Here is an 18,521-nt window from a genome sequence, read left to right as displayed (position 1 = left end):
TACAAATTCAGTGAATGGATATTTAATCAAATGTATGAAATTTAAAATATTTCTGAATTGTGTTATTTATAAAATAAAATATATTTATATATATTATTAATTAAAATAAGAAAAGTTACTGGTTTATTTTATTGTAACTATGTATTTTAAATCAAAGCGGGAGTACTCCAGGGAAGTGACCTATCACCTATACTCTATAATATCTACACATCAGATATGCCCAAAACAAACCATACAACTCTAGCGACATATGAAGACGATACCGCTATACTAGCATCAAATAAAGACCCAAATATAGCCACCCACGATATACAATACCACTTAAATCTAATCTCCGATTGGACTCAAAAATGAAAATTAAAATAAACGAAAACAAATCGGTTCAAATACATTTTTCTCTGAAAAAAAACGAACGTCCACAACTTTTGTTCAATAATTCACCAATTACTGTCCAAAATGTAACCAAATACCTCGGAGTTCATCTAGATAAAAGACTTACCTGGGCCCAACACACAAAACAGAAAAGAAAACAATCAAACACACGTCTACATCTCCTCCGTCCATTATTGTCTTACAATGAATGTTGTTCATTGTTCTTCAATGAATTTAAAAAACAAAATATTAATATACAAGACGATAATTACCCCCCTCTGGTCATATGGTATCCAAATCTGGGGCCAAGCCAATATAAGACCCATACAAGCTTTCCAGTCTATATGTCTTAGACAAATAACTGGAGCCCCATGGTATATGACCAACGACGCATTACATAAAGATCTCCAAATCCCAACAGTCAACGAAATAGCAACTCGTCAAAACAAAAAGTTACTCCAAACTGCACTCGAACCAAAACCCTCTAATTTCCCGCATGTCCTCTATAACCATCCATAACAATCCTCCGAGGAGGTTAAAAAGAAAATGGCCAAGAGACGCTCTTGCCTAACGGTTTCCATATTATATGAACCCATCAAATTAAATAGGAGGTACTGTCGATGGACGGTTTCCCCCCCCCCCCCTCAAGACATTCAAGTCATTTTAATTACCTATGTTATCAAATTTACTTATTGTACAAATTGTATAGATTGTAAATATGCTTAAATAAATTAAATAAAAAAAAAAAAAAACTATGTATTATGATTAATATTTGGTACACTAAATAAAGTAGTGAAATTATGGTTTGCCATTAGGTTTGGTTAGATAAAATAACATGACGTATTAAATAATTTAATAACTCAATACATTTTATTTTATTTTATTTGTAACTATTTTATCTGTCAATGGTTGTTATAGATTGTCAAATCATTTTAGAATCAAAAAATTGATATAATATGGAATTTTAGTGAAAATTATACATTTCGAGTACAGCTTGAATAATTTTCTTCAGTTGGCATTTATTGAGTCGATTGTACTAACCACGACCCTCTCATAAATATTAATATACGCCAATCCAGTGAATATTATATAATATGTCACATCTACTTATAACCGGTAATAAGTCAACCAATTACAAAATAATACACAATATGGGAATGAGTTAAACAAAATATACACGAACGACTCAATTCAATACAAATAAGGACAACATTATATTTTTACATGATAGAAAAATGGTAGATAAGGTTAGGTATCTATAACTTATAGTAAAAATATTTTGAAATATTTATAACAAAACCGGAATAGGTACCTGTAATATAATCCCATATAGGTATGTCATGGACATAAGTTTTTAAAATAAAGGATCATAATTATTAAATTTTAGGATCGTTAGAACTGATTGATAATGTTATAATATTGTGAAATGAAAAATTGTAAAAATGATAAAAAAAGTTTGTACATTACTTTAATATTACCTACATATAGTAGTATTACAAGTTAATAGTATTTTAACAAGTATTTTAAAAAACCCCTAACTTTAATATAATGTATTATGCATTAGTATAATGCAAGTATATTATATTTTATTATAGTTCTATACAGAATACAGTCCTCATCGGTTATATTTATACAGTCATACATACAAACATTATATATTATATTATTATATTATTTTTTTTCTTATTTTGTATGTATTATATTAAAAGGTTATTGAAATATTGATATACGTTTAAGACAAAAATGTAAGTATCTATACATTTCACCACCTGCAGTACAAACGCCGCCGATATATTAACTGACATTTAAAAATATATATATATATATATATCATTATCATGTAAGTACTAAAAATCCGTTCTCTGATAATAACTCGTTCTACTTTGCCTTTTAAGATATTTAAGCCGTCATAGAAAATGCCATGCACCCAGAAAATATTATGTACCTAGGTATGCATGTTCCTACTTCACCGTTAAAATTGGATATGCATATTATATTATATTTTGTACACAACGACAGAATATTTTCACAAACTGTCGGACGTGATTGCTTGTATGCATGAATACATTTGTGAGATGATATAGGGATATAGTATATCCGGAATACGTATATAATAATTATTATGACATGTCCAATTTAAAACAAAAATCAAATCATAATATATAGGAAAAAAATCCATATCTGCATATAATATTGTGATTAATAACATAACGTCCGATGTGGTCCAGTAATGCCGTTTTTCCTAGTAAAATTATAGAAAAGACGTTGCGTTTCGTATATTATTATAATACTATTATGTTGTTAGGTGTCGTAAAGGCGCAGTTGGACGCGCGATTACCGTAATAGTGTGCGAATTCCTAATTACCTAATGCACTAAAGACAATGTTTTCCGAAAATTTCGCTTTTGCAGGCGCTGGTGATTACGGTGGGCTCCTATAATGTCCCCTACTGCCAAGCCGACCATTTGCTAACGACGATACCCGTGGACGTCTGCTATATAAGCCCAGGACCCCAGTCGAAAAGGCACATCACTCCTTCAGTCGTCTCTTCGAACACACGCACCTGAACAAGTCTCCGCAGTCAAACATACTCGACACCACTCGACGAACACTCGAAAAACCTTCCACACATCCAAAAAACTTCAACAACAACATGTACAAGTAAGGCTAAATTGTTATTATTATTATTGTCGATCTACCGAGTATACACATTTGGCGGTTAATATTGGCCGTCGAATTCAACTCCAACGTTTTTCAAAAGTATATTTTACTACTTGTCAAGTTTCGAGCACACACCACGGATATTATTATCTGATGGACGAAATATATTTGAAATGAACAATCGATGTGTGCGGTCAAAAATCGAATAATTTATTGTTATTATTGACTATTGTAATAATCTTCATATAAAAGTATAATAACGAAACAATTTGTCACCGTTTACAGGTACACAGTCATGATCGCAGCGGTGGTTGTTGTGTTGGCATCTCTGGCCAGCTCCGTTCCGGCCACTTCCGCCCAGACAGCGGCCAACAAATTCGACATGATGTCGTCCGCGGCCACATCCAATCACAACCAACACGTCAAGCCAGAGCACCATTCAATGTTCGCGTCCGAGGCCCACAGAGGACAGTCGCACAATGACGGCAGCCTACTGGAGTCCGGTCTGTCCGGGCTGTTCGAGGCGATCAGCATCCCGAAGAAGATCATCGGTGCCTTGGTCGGCAAAGTGTTCGGTCTCCTCAAGTCGATCGACCTGAAAGGACTCATCAAGATCGCTTTGGTGGGCGGCGCGGTGGTCTTGTTGGGAGCTGTGGCCGCGGCCGGCGCTGCCGGTATCGCCGCTGTCGTGGCGTTGGTGAGCGCCGCACTCCCGTACTTCCGTTTCTTCTTCGGCGGCCACAAGGGCGAGGCATCCGACTCCGAGATGGACAACATCAGCGAATTCGTTTTGGGCGCATTCAACAAGTACGACAGCCAGCACAAGGCGTGATGACACGACTCGTCGCTACAATACTATAATATTATATAATTAACCGTTCGGTTTTATTTATTGTACATTTCACGCAGCGTTGATAATGGCTTACCTATATTTATATTATTTATATATTATTATTTTTCGAGTATGATAATAAACAAAAATATTCTACTCTTATATGTGGTACGTTTATCGGTTTATCTTATGACTTATTACCTACATAATATGTTCTTATGTTAATATGTAAATAATATTATATGTACCATCGTATTTATTGTATATGTGCTCACTGCTCAGTACGACGACAAATAGTAACGAGTGCAGTACGAATTAAAAAAGTTTGTGATTCTGCTGCTATGCATTGAATGCATAATGTTTTTGCAATTGCGTTCGAACATCGGATTTGTTTGAGTATGTTCTCTTTAGGTATTTTGTTATAAAAAAATACATATTTAATTTACTTCAAACTTTAACTTTAACAATAAAAAGTGGGTACCACTATCAGATAGGTACTACATTAAGTGTCGTGTTGGTCACTGTAATGACTAATGGATAGTGTTAAATTTAAGTTCAATGATATCATATCATTGTATACGAACAACGTATCTGAGTGTAGACCTCAGCCAATTTGTTAGCCTATATTATAATATTTTTAAATTGCAAAAAAACTAAAATCGTTATTCTTCGTTTAAATATGTAGTTTTGTTCAAATTCGAACTTAAAAGTCTGTAAAAAAAACTGTGTTTATAAATGTTTTAAATTATTTGGTAACAGTATTGGTAACTATTTATGAGAATCTTTGTTTTACATTTTCAATCATTAGCTATAAAAATTGAAAATTTTATAATTTTTAAACTACAAAATAATTTGCAAATTTTCGTGATTTTATCAATTTTGTCAACATTTGAATTTTAAATTCTTACACAAAATATTGTGACTATGGATCTTTAATACTTGTCAATTGCTATTATAACAACTTATGAGAAACCCTGTATTAAATTTTCAAGCATTCCGACCGAACAAAAAAATTGTATTGACATATTTTATAAAAAACTAAAACAATTTAGATCAATGGTAATTTACTAGTGTATTAAGTAGGTATCTATAACAATATTATTTGTTCTGAATGTACTGTGCATATGAGTAAAATAATATTAAATACCTACTACCTAAATAGCAAGTAAACATTTTTAAAATCCACTAAATTAATATAACATAACAAAACCAATTATAAAATATCACTAAAAATGTATATGTACATATTATGTTACCTTATATATTTTACAATTACAAAAATAATTTTAAACATGTAAGAAAAGCTCTGGGAGCGTGTTAAAATCCCGGTTTCTAGTCGTATTTTAGTACAGCGTAGTAATAACTAGGTATAGTGTATACCTAGTTCAAAATACAATTTAAAACTTTAAACAGAATTTGGTAAACTTAATATATCGTCATATCGATTATAGCCAGTTATAGGTATATTTTGGCTAGTATGAATCTATATTAAATAATAAATATTTATACAATAAGTACCTCTCAGTGGGACATCTCAGATCAACAATTGTAATTAAATATCTTAATACAAACTATCGTAACTATAATGGACGGATTGGCGGAAACAACAGGGATATAAGGTATGTTTTAAACTCATATTTAAAAACTTAAAACAGTATTAAAGTATTTATGAAATCGAAATCCAGTAAATGGTCTTCAATCTTCATTCATAATTATTATTGGTAATATATATTAATATATTATGTATATTAGTAATACTTGTAGTAATAATATAATTATGATAATTATGCGGTATGCCAAACTATTTTTTCTCTCAAAATATTATATTATATTATTAATTATTATAATATTATTATATGATAATATATTATCCGTTAATAACGTATACATGAATGCCACGTAATTACCGTAAAACGGAGTTGATATAGGTTCTTGGTATGAGTAGCTTAAAATAAATTTAAGAATGTTTTTGATTTTAATTATGAACATTTTGAAAATTCAAAATAATATATGTTTCATCTAGCTGTATAGCTATAGCTTTAAAACAAAGTCTCAGCTACAAATTCTGACTTCACCATCGTTTTCGCATGCTTAACTATATAGGTACGTCAAAACAAAATATACCTAGTCATAGTACTTATTACGATGTGTAAATAAATAATATTTTGATTAAGTCATAAATTTGTATATTTTTTTTATAATATCCTAATTTAATGAGAAATAAGATGACTCTCTGATTGTGTAAATTGTGATTTCACCATCATTCTTAACTAGTTAAAATACGTAAAAAAAAATCATAATTCGTTGTACTGCGCTCGACAGTAAATGAGTATTGTGTGAATGCGTATAAACGTAAAATCGCAAACTTTATAAGGATATAAATATAATTTCCAAAATAATGATTTCGGCTAATTTTTTTATACCACTGTTCTAAACTCGTTGAAATACATGTTTCAAAAAAAAAAAATTCAAAACTAATGCTGAGTAGCTAAAGTGAATTTGTTCCATATATTTAATTTATTTTGTTTGTATATATTTATATATATTATAATGTACATATTATACAGTTTTTTTTTTGTACTGAATATAAAATAAACTCTTATTTTCTTGTATATATATATATGTTATATAAAGGCTCTGGGGGATCAATCCCTCTCGTTCTCTCCCCTTAATTACGCCCTGAATGGCGTATGAAACACGACTTTTCATTCCTAACCTAGGTAGTAAATATTGACATTTTGGAAATGTTTTGTTTGCATCTATTTATAAAATTACATTTACCATTATTACATGTGAAATTGTGAAAGTTTTTAATCAAAGTTTCAATTAATTATTATTATTGATTATTTTTCCATTGTCTATGATATTATAATTTGTTTTATAATAATTTATTAATGTGTTTATACATTTAGGTAACTAAATAAGGTATAACTAATATAGTAATATCTAACAATGTATTAATATATCACTATATAATAATTAATTACGGCAATCAACAGAATGCGAATTGGGCACACATCGTTAACACATCAACATCTGATGAAGAAGGAAGACCCCCCTATGGCCCTATTTGTACAAGCTGCGGCACACAGATCACAATCAAGCATATCATAACAGAATGCCGCCAATTTGAGAGAGAAAAACGGGAAGCAGGAGTACCATCCATTCTCGGCGAAGCCCTTCGCCAGCCAACATTCAAAACACGATTTCATTTATAATCAATTCTAATTTAATCAACCTTCTGTAAAATAATATGTATTAATATTAAGCAATTACCTTCCAATGTAACCCCATAAATTTGTAGTAGCCAATGGCCCTAGATGCCGAGGCTTAAATAATATACAAAAAAAAAAAAATTAATTAGTTATAGGTAAATATTTGTTAATTTAAACTATATTCCTATTAGGAAATAATTTGACTACCTGCGTTTTATAATGTAATATAAATGCTTATTATAAATATTATACAGTTCGTTAGTAATCGTTGCATTTGACATTTAATAATATATTTTTTATCGTGAATTTTCGTGAAACTACCCATTTCACTATGTGCAGGAAGTGACATAAAAATGTATACGAATATAGAACATAATCATGTACGATTCGATTCAATATGATGATCACGCGTCATTTAGAAAATACAAATACCTATTTTAAATATTTTTTCTATAATAGTAATATTAGTAATCCGATGAAATATATGTTGGTTTCAACTTTTGCCTGTTGTAATAGGCATCGAATTCAATAATAGTGAAATCGTATATGACAACATTTCGTTACCTATTACTACCATTACTAACTATAACAAACATTGCACCAGAATGCGTTTATGTTAATCGTGTGCGAAATCCTCGTTAATGCGATATAAACGATCGAGTTGTGGACAATTTCTTTTACCAGTTACCAAATGTCATGGGGATCTTGAAAACCAATGGTACGGGCATTATGATTTTAAATTGACACCTTTAAGGCCTACGCGCTACCTATATAATGTTCAGAGCTCAGGTCGAAAACACACACTTCACTTGTCACTCATTCGAACATCTTCTATACTCGACCGCCGCCACGATAGCCAGAGACTCCTACCGAAACGATCGACGAGACCATCATTATGTTCAAGTGAGTGTTATTTGTTTTAAATAATTAGACGATACGACACTTTGCTAATTTGCTATCACTCCTTCAACTCAAATGTAAATCGGATATTTTTGAGATTTTTTACAAATAAAAAAAACGAAAACTTATATATTGGCTTCTAAATTAGAGATCATACTAAAACTTTAGTAATATATTTCCATAGTAGTTTACTACTTAAATCGTTTACCACTAAAATGCCACTTAGAACACATTCCATTTCGTTACCTAATCATTATATACTATATTAATATATATAATATGTACCTCCCTATATACTTATATTATTTAATTATTATTATTGTTTAATGTTTTTAACTGTTACTTTTATTACTAAATATTAGCATGTTGTATATATTTTATTTGAAATTGAGGCTTCGAAAACTGAGGTTGTTCGCCTGTTTCTGTGATGAGGTACTGTTGGTTTTAACACGTATGTGTATAACGTGTGGGAAGAATTTGTCATTAAAAATCCCGAGTGGTCACCCATATGACAAATAAATATTAATAATAAAACAAAATCAATGCCCTCGCAGGTACACGGTGACGTTGTTGATCGCAGCGATGGCCGTGTCGGCATCGCTGGCCGTCAGCATACCAGCCGAACACCGGCCGCAGGAACCGGCCGCGGACTCCAGCAACGTGGTGGTGCACAAGAAGCACGTCAAGCCTGACAAGATCGTGTTCATGTCGGAGGTGTCGTCGTCCCATGACGAGGGCGAGAGCGAGGGTGGCAGTGGCGGTGCCCTACTGGAATTAGGGCTATCCGGGTTGCTCGAGGCGGTCAGCGCGCCGAAGAAGATCATAGGCGCCATCGCCAGTTTCGTGATCGGCAAATTCAAGTCGGTGAACCTCAAGAAACTCGTCAAGATCGCACTGCTGGGTGCCCTGGTGACCGTGCTCGGCGCCGTGGCCTCCGTGGCCGTGGCCGGTCTCGTGTCCATCGTCTCGGCGATATGCGCGGTGCTGCCATACTTGAGACTCGTGTTCGGCGGCCACCACCACAAGGGCGAGTCCACGTCCGAGTCACAGGACGACCTGGTGAGCGAGTTTGTGATGGGCGCGCTCGAAAAGTACAACGTCAAGCGCAAGGCGTGAGTCCAGGGCAGCCGCTGCGCCGCCGAAAACGCTCAATCGTTGTTCAGGCAATACATTTAACATTTTATTTATTGTACACCTAACACGCCGATATCGTTTAATATAGTATATTATAATATTATTATATATACGAGTTGTATACCTACTGTGTTATGTAACATTGCGAACAATAAACTAAACATACATAATTTAACTTTTATGGGTTAAATTAATTAAAACATTTTCATATTATAGAACTTAGGCGTATATAAATATATATAATAGGTAATTTAAAACATTTGAACGTCTAATTTGTGAGTTCCCGAGACCATCAACCAATATTGCATAATATCATCATAGAAGTGTAAAAATACAATATTGCGTTAAGATTACACGAACATGCAGAATTACGGATATAGGCGCTCGCTTGGTGTAAAGATAGCCAGAGTGTTCAAATAATCTGTGGTGCCAGGCTGGCAGGATCTCATGTTCACTAAATTTAAAAATACATTTTAATTTTAATTGCATTTTTACAACAGAAAAATGTTAACGGCGATTATAGAACTTTACACTAGACCAAAGTTTTTGATGCACTATTTTTATTGATTGATATTTATAATACATTTTTAAAGCGAGTACAAAAGTTTGAAAACAGTCTATTAAATTTAAAATCCAAATCAAAACATTATAAACAATTAGTGATATAAATTAGGTACCTACCATAGACATTATACTAAGGTCTATGGTACCTACTCTGGAAAACTGTTAGACGGTTAGGTTATTTATTTAAAAAAACATTTGAGTCTCCTCAAGTACGTACTTATATGAACAGCTTTTAATTTTGAATGTAACGAGATCCTTTTACCCCTAGAAAATGTAATAGTTGTTTCTGGTAAAACCGATCTAATTGGTACTTTGGGGCATTGAAGAGTCAAAAGGGCCGAGTAAGTACTTTATAAAATAATCGGAAAAGAAAAAAATTAAGGATATACGGGAATTACTCAAAACTAGTTTTTACAAATGCAATTACATTTTTTGTTATAGTTCAAAAATGATTTAAATGATTTAACTAAATATTAGCAATTCCTAGAAATGCGTACCTATACCTATATAATTTTAAAAATATTTTGGCTTTATTGTGCAGTTTAAAAGGTATTAATGCTCTTGGTCAAAAAGTTAAAAAATTTGAAACAATATTCATAATTTGTTGTACTTATAATTTATTGACAAGTGACTTATAAATATCAAAAATACATACTATGCACAGTTTTATTCATTAGCTAGATATTTCACGCGGCTTCGCTCGCATATCTGTAGTTTTGTTATTATGAGTGATAATGGAGTAATTACTATAATGATTGAAGAGTCTCTAACTATGGCTACTAAATATACTATCAATGGTAATAGGTAAGCAATAGGTACGATGTAGAGAAGATCTTCTCGACATCGTGGCAATAGGTCTGTAAATTAAATTATTCAGTTATGACATGTTATACATTTAATTGTGGTAACAAATTTTGTGTTTTTAACGCCTATTAAAATGTTACTTACTTCAACTTGTATGTGGTCCGTCCACCAGTGTACAAAAATTCTTGTTAGGTATACTGACAAAATGAAATAATAATCTTTAAGTAAAATTATATATTTATATGACTACTGGTACGTAGTGTGTTATGATGTTAATTTGTTAGCAGTGACCTGCTGCCACTATAGTAGAAGTAACATTTTTAAAATCTGCATCATATATTACTTTGTAATAATATGATGTATCTAAATTAGACATAGAAGTTAAAACAAGAAGGTACAAATCCAGATTCAGGTGCATTACTAGATTGAGAAAAAATAGTCGATAAACTATTAAACTGTTTTCGTTTTAACTCTTATTATTATTATTATTCGAAAACGCGTCGCGGTCGTAGGTACAATAAGAAATATGATTCGCGCGGGCTTTACGACCAAATCCTTTCGATCAGATGCACCAACCACACGCGCAACCGTGAACATTTCATCCGCCGCTCGTGGCCAGACTGCGAGCACTGCTACAGTGCGAGTCGTGTGCGACGCACATTCAACATTTCAACCGGCTGCGGTCGTTTCCGTAGGTTCCGAGAGAGAACGCCGTGCTTTTTTATATTGGTTATGCGTGCGTCCGTACGATATCAGTGCCGGAATCGAGAATTATTGCACGACGCCACGAGACGTATCACCTCGACCACTTCTCGCTGCGTCTCTGCCAGACGGTCTATAACTGGTGTCGTCGTCTCTCCCGTCCGCCGCTCGCCCCTCCAGCTGCAGCCGTGTCTACTGTACTCCGTTTTGTGGTTATTGCCAGCAGTGCGAGAATTCGGAAAATCGCATTATCAAACGATTATTGTTATATGTTCCGGATCGCGGACGTCGCCACGTCGGTCTGAAGTCTGATCTCGATCACCGGATGTCACAGAGTGGATGATAGTTTCCGACGAAACCGAGTTGGCTTGACGTGAACTAAAGGGTATGATGAACACGTTAATGTTATTATTTCTGTACAGCGATAATTTAGTGGCGCTCGCCATGTGGTTTGTCGACTGCGAATGCCCGGTGACCGGTGTACCTGTACATATTGGTATTTGTCGTTGGGCCTTATGCCGACAACTTTAGGTATGGGATATAGATGTCGGTACCTATTTCACCGAAATCGTCACTTATTTTTGATACTTGAATTTCGGAAATCTGGTTAAATGTGATCAAACGCGTTTCCAAATTAACCGATGGTGATTTAATTGCGCAACAATATAGTATGAGTAAGAATTTTCAAAAAAAAAGATATTAAACAACACTTGAAAAAGACAATGCCCAACTATTTGACCAAAAACTATTATATTATGGTGTTTGGATAAATTTACACAAGTATAAGAAATAGAAACGTATCACAGCTATCGTTTTGACGTCTTTTTCAAATTTTACCTAATACCTTCATTTTCTTATGTATGATTAATTTATAAGTATCGGAAAACCACGAATAAATGTTATTTGCATTTAATATAATATGTTGTACAACGTCGTTTAGTATATTTATTTACTCTGGGAAAATTAAGGTCATAGATACTTTATGTACCTACTCTAATATTATTTAATAATTTAAATTTTTTTAATTTCTTTCACAACTTAATTTTGCAGGTAACTATGTCATCGTATCGTACTACTAAAACTAGTTCACATAACTCACGGCCACCCAGCACAAGTACCCCTACAATATTGAAAAAACGTAACGCACAGTTGAATAATGTACCAAAACAAAAAGTACAATTCAATCTTGTTGACAACTTGAAAGCGTTGCTTATTAGTTTTGATCAAAATAATGATAAAGAAAAACTTAAATACAATAACCTTATATGTGATATAAGAGATGCTGGTATTGAAATTAAGGTTAGTATTTCTTTTTCATTATTTAAAATAAATTAAGGTTCGGTAATTCTCTTAATTCTAATAATTACAATAAATATTCTATATTCTATAATAAAACTTGAAAATATCAACAATCTTTAACATTTTTAAACTAGTTAGATAAGTTAGTTCTTTTAAAGAAAATGTAGCTTCAAAAATATACATACATCTACATTATAAGAACATGTAAAAATGAGGTAACATGATACCTCTACCCTTTGCATTCCATTAACTAGGTTGTGAGTTACTTGGATTATTGCGGAGCTTTTCATTTTATCTTTGTTTTTAAATAATCTGGAGGAACTACCTAGGTATATAAATTAGATTTTTAATAGTTCAAATCAGAATTTATTTCATACTTAATGACTACGTTTCTCCATTAGGAGTCCTCTACACACTATTATTTTCATGTCATTATTTTATAAATTAAGCTTATTGTTCAGCTCTGCATTAGATAGTTGCAGAAAAATAAAATATGCATTAAATAACTTTTAAACTTTTAATTCAGAAATTGCTATAGTTACATATCTGTTCTATGTGAGATTTAACTATTATATTTTTGTTTAAAAAACTTATTTTGAATTTTAAGTACCTAAGTTAATTTTTTTAAACATTTTTGTAAGCCTATAAAACTGCAAAAATCGATTTAATCAACTAATAAATTAACAAAATATTTCCATGTTTTATTTTATTCTCATGTACTAATAACTGCATAACTTAAATAACTAGCTTCCAGTTACAGACTTTTGATAATAATGGATAAATTAATTTTTTAATTACAGTTAAAATCGTTTGTATTACCTAGGTATAACTTTTAAATTAAAATAATTATCACATTTTTAAAGTGGTTAAACTGGTTGAATTCCATCTGATATCAATCAATAATATTATTTTATTTAAATGTATCTGCAGTCATAGTACATATTGTATTGTAATTTAAATGTAATAAAAACAAGCAACATTTAAGACAACTAAACAATCATAATTTATAAAAAGTAATAATAATAATAATATGAATCAACTAAATTCTTTTAAATAAATGAAATCTCATACATGATCATTTTCGGAAGTTTTTGTAATCAAAAACTGATTTACAACCTAACTTGTAATATTTTTATCTGATTCATCAAAGATGAATCTATTACAGATTACACCCATGCCCAAGATTTTGTCCCAAATGAATAGTAGCCGCCTGATGCATATGAACTTGGTCAAGTATAATGGGGGTAAAGAAAACAACACAGGTCAAGATTATACAACATAAACAATTACCTAAGAGAGAGCCTTTTGGTGCATTATCAGGTGAGAATTAAAAGGTAAAACTGGTATGCACAATCATTGAGAGAATTCTAAGCTCTACAAGAATTGAAGGGAAAAATAAACATTTGGGTTGTATAATCCAAACAAAAATAATGACCTTAATTAAAAGAGCTTAACCTCTCATAGTGCAAGTGAAAAAACTTATTGTCAATTTTTATCTGTTCATAAATCAAAACTAAATATTAGTTATAATTACTCATTACAGTTGTACAGGATAGAAAAAAAGAAGTATTATTAAAAAAAAACCATAGTATGATGCTAACCCAAATCTTTTTTAAAACTAATCTAAAAAAAATTTTTAAAACTGTGGTTGGAAATTTATAATTTTCATTCAATAGAGTATGCATTTAAATATTTTACAGGATTCTGAACTTGTTGCACTATTGAAGGATGCAAGAAATTGTGTTAATATTTTAAATGAAAATCTTACGCTTTTTGTTAAAGTTATATTGGTAAGAACATTTAACTATTATATTTTAAGATAACCATTAAAGTTGCGCTTTTATTAGATTTTAAAATGGATGAACAGAAATGATGAAGTAGTCAATGAGTACCGTGGATTTCTACTTGATGTTTGCACTGCGCACAACTATCATACAAAATTTGCAATAGAACAACTTGTAACATGTTTTTCTCATGGTAAATATAAACTGTGAGGTTAAATAATTATCATATATTATTGTTTTCTTCTACTGTTTTCACAGTGGACAGTAATGTTTTTGATCGTGTCAATGGTATGCCTAGTGAAGAAGAAGAAAGAGGATTTCAAAATGTCCACAAGACTCTTGAAGCTCTTTTAAAAGTCATTCCATTGTAAGAAATATTAAATAAATAATTATATTATATGCATTCATTTTTAATCTGAAATATTTTTTTTTAGAGCAAAGGATTTATTAATGACAGCTCTTAGAAAAAAGTTTCCTTACAAAAAAAGTAGTGTCGAATCCCATCTGCATTATATACACAATTTATTATTTGTAACTGAGTATGAAAAATCTTTGAGAAAACAAATTCTTAGTCTTATTGTTAGCAAGTAAGTTGTAACATAAATTTAAGACTTCTATGTATAAAAATTCACAAAAATGTATCCTGTTTAGGCTAGTGGAAATTGATGTTCATATACCAAAAGACGAATTAGATAGGCTAGAATCTAATGTAAATGTTGGAATCGAAGATATATTCCCTATGGATGTTGATGGGGAATGTATGCAAGTAGATCCTGATAAATTAGAAGCAGAAAGTTTTTCGCATACACTAGATGTTTGTCTAAGGAGGCTATTTGTGTATATGAATACTACTTGTCATGATCCCGATGGTGGGTTATTGTAAGTATAATCATAATCATTTACATTCCTCGATTATTATATTGATATTTAAATCTTTTTTTCATTAATCAACTCAATATGTATATATATTTTTTTTATTCAGGTGGAATGATACCAAATTATTATACCACGACTTGTTATCAGTATTTGAAAGTGAAATTCTTCCAACGTATAACAGTAGTCATATTCAATATGTAATATACTATTTTCTTAGTTTTAAAACAACACTAGCAGAAAATTTTAGCAATTGGCTGTGGAAAAAATGTTGTGACGTGTCATCATCATCAACTATACGACAGGCCGCAGCTGGTTATTTAGCTAGTTTTCTTTGCAGGGCACCATTCATATTGAATAGGTAATATAAATTGATTAGTTTAACATTTTACGAGAAACAGTTATAATTTATTAAGTTATAATTGATATTAAATTTGTTTTAGTGTTCTTAAGAATACACTTTTTGAAATGTCTACATGGTGTAATAACTATATAAATAGAGTAGATAAATCGGTTAAAGTAGTAAATGAAGATTTGTTAAGATGGCATGCAGTGTTTTATTCAATGTGCCAATCATTGTTCTACATTATTTCTTTTAGACATCATGATCTGATGGATAGCAAACGAAGTAAGTAGTTACACAATTTTATGGAAATTGCTTAAGTATATAATATATGACAGCTATTGGATGTATTATTATATATATATTTATATTATATTTTTCTTGTTACAGATCTAAAATTTATGGAAAATTTAAATCTATCTAAAATAGTCACAAGTAGATTAAGCCCATTACGTTTATGTTGTTCAACAGTAGTCAATCGTTTTGCACATATTACTAAAACTTATCAGTTAACTTATTGTTATGCAGTAATGGATGGTCACATCAGAATCACTGACCAATCAATCAAGGATGAATGGCTGTATTCTTTCTTTCCATTTGATTTTTTTGTCCTCCCAAGGTGAGTGTTATACTACTTATTAGATTATAGCATTTTCTTATTGAGACTTATCTATCTGCATATCATTTTATTAGATTGGGTATTGTTTATTAATTAATAATAACGGAAAAACTAAATGACATGGTAGGATGTGACTAAATAGAATTTCGCTATCCAAAAATTAAATATTTAACATAATTAAAACTTGAAAGCGCTTGGTTTTTGTCGATCAATTATTTTAACTTTCAAGTGGAAAAACTAAAATATTTTCAAATGTACATGATATAAATTAAAAATAATGATGGCTTTATACTCTATTCAGTTTAAGAATTAATTGCCTGTCTGACAGATGAAAATGTTTCAAGACTAGATAGAAGCATATCTATTCCCACTACCTACAATGTGTCGGTGTCAGCTGCCTATTCTCACCAACCCATCATTTATCCGAAACAACTAGTGTACAATCATTATCAACTTCGGTATTAGGGGGGTCGAGTTTATTTGGTACGCAGGAAACTAGCCGTTCTTAAACTGAATAGTGTATATAAATATATTTTGATATAATTATTATATAAATATTGTGTTTGATATTTGAACAATCATTTTAACATTTAATTTTTTTTTTAAATATATATTAAAGGGGCATGATTCATTTTTGGTCGAAAACATTGTTCACGACTTCAATCACTACGCCCAATATAATGTTCCAATATTAATTTTGAAAGCCGATTTGAATTTGTCACTAAATTATATATGCTTTGACAATTTCATTTTTCTGATTTTTTTTTTTTTACTTAAAAATTAACTAACAAAAAGAGTAAAAATATATCATATTTATAATTCAAATTTAAATACATTGAGATAGAATATAAAAAATGTACGACAGTTAAAGCATAGTAGTAAATTTAGAGGAGAATTCAAATCTGCTTTCAAAATTTAAATCGGAACATCATACTAAGCGTAGTGATTGAAGCACTGGGAGTATTTTTAGATAAAAAATTGTTTGTAACTGAATAAAGTAATATGTGGTGACTTGTGCATGCACGTTAGGTAAAATTACAGACATACATATCCGTTCACTATGATGCCCCTATACAACGTGTTCGATACTATGAATTATATACACTAATGTTCATTAACTTTCAACACATTCACAAGACCCATATAAACGGATATATAAAATGCCTAGTTTTTATTCCTTAGAATGCCCGACCCCTTAAGAGGATGTCAGCACGCTATTTGTTCTCTGGCCCACGCGCAACATAGATAAAACGCATTTACGCAAAATCATTTTTTCTATGTTTTTAAGTTATCTTAGATTAAAATCGCCCATTACAAAAAAGATAGAGAATAATATTTTTGAGGAAATTACATATTGATATGTCTAAATATTGTCTCAAAAAAATTAATTTACAACATTTTTTTGTTTATTTTGAGAGTCGAATACAAAGTCAAATAGCAATAAAATATAAAATCGATGTCATTCCCTCGAAAATATTATTCTCTATATTTTTTCTAATGGGTGATTTTACTCTAAGATTACTTAAAAACATAGAATAAAATGATTCTGCGTAAATGCGTTTTGTCTATGTTGCGCGTGGGCCAGAGAGAGAAAACAAATAAAGTGCTGACATCCTCTTAATATATACTCATATAAATTAATTTTTTTGATATGTATTTTCACTTATCAATAAAAAAATTGGGTTCAAAGTGTTGTGGAAATGATATTTTATGTACATAAAAACTTAAAAAAATAATAGAAAAATAATTTTAATTTATTCCTGCTTTTTTTTCCCAAAATTATTAATAAATAAGTTAAAATATGTCATAATAATTTGCAACTGTGTTTATACCTTTAATGTCTCTAAAATGTAATATTTATATGGTTGTTATTATTTTTAGGTCAAAAGATTTTATAATGCCTGATTTGTATAGACATTTTGAAGATGATATAAATAAGCATGTTAATATTGATGATGAGGAAGACAAAGAATCATCATTGCCTATTGATACTATGGATATCAGCCCAAGTATGTTATCTACAAGTTCACCAGCAAAAACTGATTGGCTCGGACAGCTAGTGAATCAACATCAATAATCTGCATTGATTGTGTTGTGATTGTTATTTTTCGTGTCTACTAATAAATTATTTATGCTTAAATTGTTTTTTAATTTCAATTCCATTTTCATTAAGAGGACGTTATACCGCATGTGTTGTCTCCGTCTTACAAGTGCGTAACATAGCAAATTGTACGCTCAGCAGAACACGTGTAGCTTCATTAGTATAAAAATTAGAGCGAATTGACCTCTTATAAAATCTAAAGGTAAGATTATTATCTAGGCAACCTCATGGGCTTTTTATTATATTTTAATTTGAACGCGAGTTATGAGTATTTTAAAATCGTTAATTTTTTATACATCTTAAAATACTCATAACTCGC

The 18,521-nt window shown here is 31.0% G+C and overlaps 3 protein-coding genes across 6 annotated transcripts; all 3 read left to right on the top strand.

Annotated features, from left to right (window-relative positions):
• The first annotated feature begins 2,819 nt into the window (after positions 1-2,819).
• Positions 2,820-3,947, top strand: LOC132951482 (uncharacterized). Its single transcript, XM_061023308.1, has 2 exons — positions 2,820-3,032; positions 3,318-3,947. The coding sequence occupies exons 1-2, from the start codon at positions 3,025-3,027 to the stop codon at positions 3,862-3,864; spliced, it is 555 nt and encodes a 184-aa protein (XP_060879291.1). The 5' UTR covers positions 2,820-3,024; the 3' UTR covers positions 3,865-3,947.
• A 3,923-nt stretch (positions 3,948-7,870) lies between these two features.
• LOC132951276 (uncharacterized) lies at positions 7,871-9,264 on the top strand. The gene is made up of 2 exons (XM_061023073.1): positions 7,871-7,982; positions 8,534-9,264. The coding sequence occupies exons 1-2, from the start codon at positions 7,975-7,977 to the stop codon at positions 9,093-9,095; spliced, it is 570 nt and encodes a 189-aa protein (XP_060879056.1). The 5' UTR covers positions 7,871-7,974; the 3' UTR covers positions 9,096-9,264.
• Positions 9,265-11,145: 1,881 nt separating this feature from the next.
• On the top strand, positions 11,146-18,241 carry LOC132950809 (RNA polymerase I-specific transcription initiation factor RRN3-like). Of its 4 annotated transcripts, none has more exons than XM_061022384.1 (11): positions 11,146-11,568; positions 12,234-12,482; positions 14,183-14,272; positions 14,330-14,459; positions 14,525-14,633; positions 14,701-14,853; positions 14,918-15,145; positions 15,249-15,500; positions 15,583-15,767; positions 15,873-16,101; positions 17,983-18,241. In XM_061022384.1, the coding sequence occupies exons 2-11, from the start codon at positions 12,240-12,242 to the stop codon at positions 18,176-18,178; spliced, it is 1,815 nt and encodes a 604-aa protein (XP_060878367.1). In that variant the 5' UTR covers positions 11,146-11,568; positions 12,234-12,239; the 3' UTR covers positions 18,179-18,241. The 4 variants fall into 4 exon arrangements, with proteins under 4 accessions (XP_060878367.1, XP_060878370.1, XP_060878368.1 ...); XM_061022385.1 differs by lacking the exon at positions 11,146-11,568 and adding an exon at positions 13,633-13,802 and having other exon boundaries at positions 12,342-12,482; XM_061022386.1 differs by lacking the exon at positions 11,146-11,568 and adding an exon at positions 13,648-13,802 and having other exon boundaries at positions 12,345-12,482.
• The last annotated feature ends 280 nt before the right edge of the window (positions 18,242-18,521 follow it).

The sequence above is a fragment of the Metopolophium dirhodum genome, chromosome 8 (assembly GCF_019925205.1).
Source record: "Metopolophium dirhodum isolate CAU chromosome 8, ASM1992520v1, whole genome shotgun sequence".
NCBI lineage: Eukaryota > Metazoa > Arthropoda > Insecta > Hemiptera > Aphididae > Metopolophium > Metopolophium dirhodum.
Note: the sequence above shows the minus strand (reverse complement) of the source record. Positions and strands in the feature narration are given on the sequence as shown.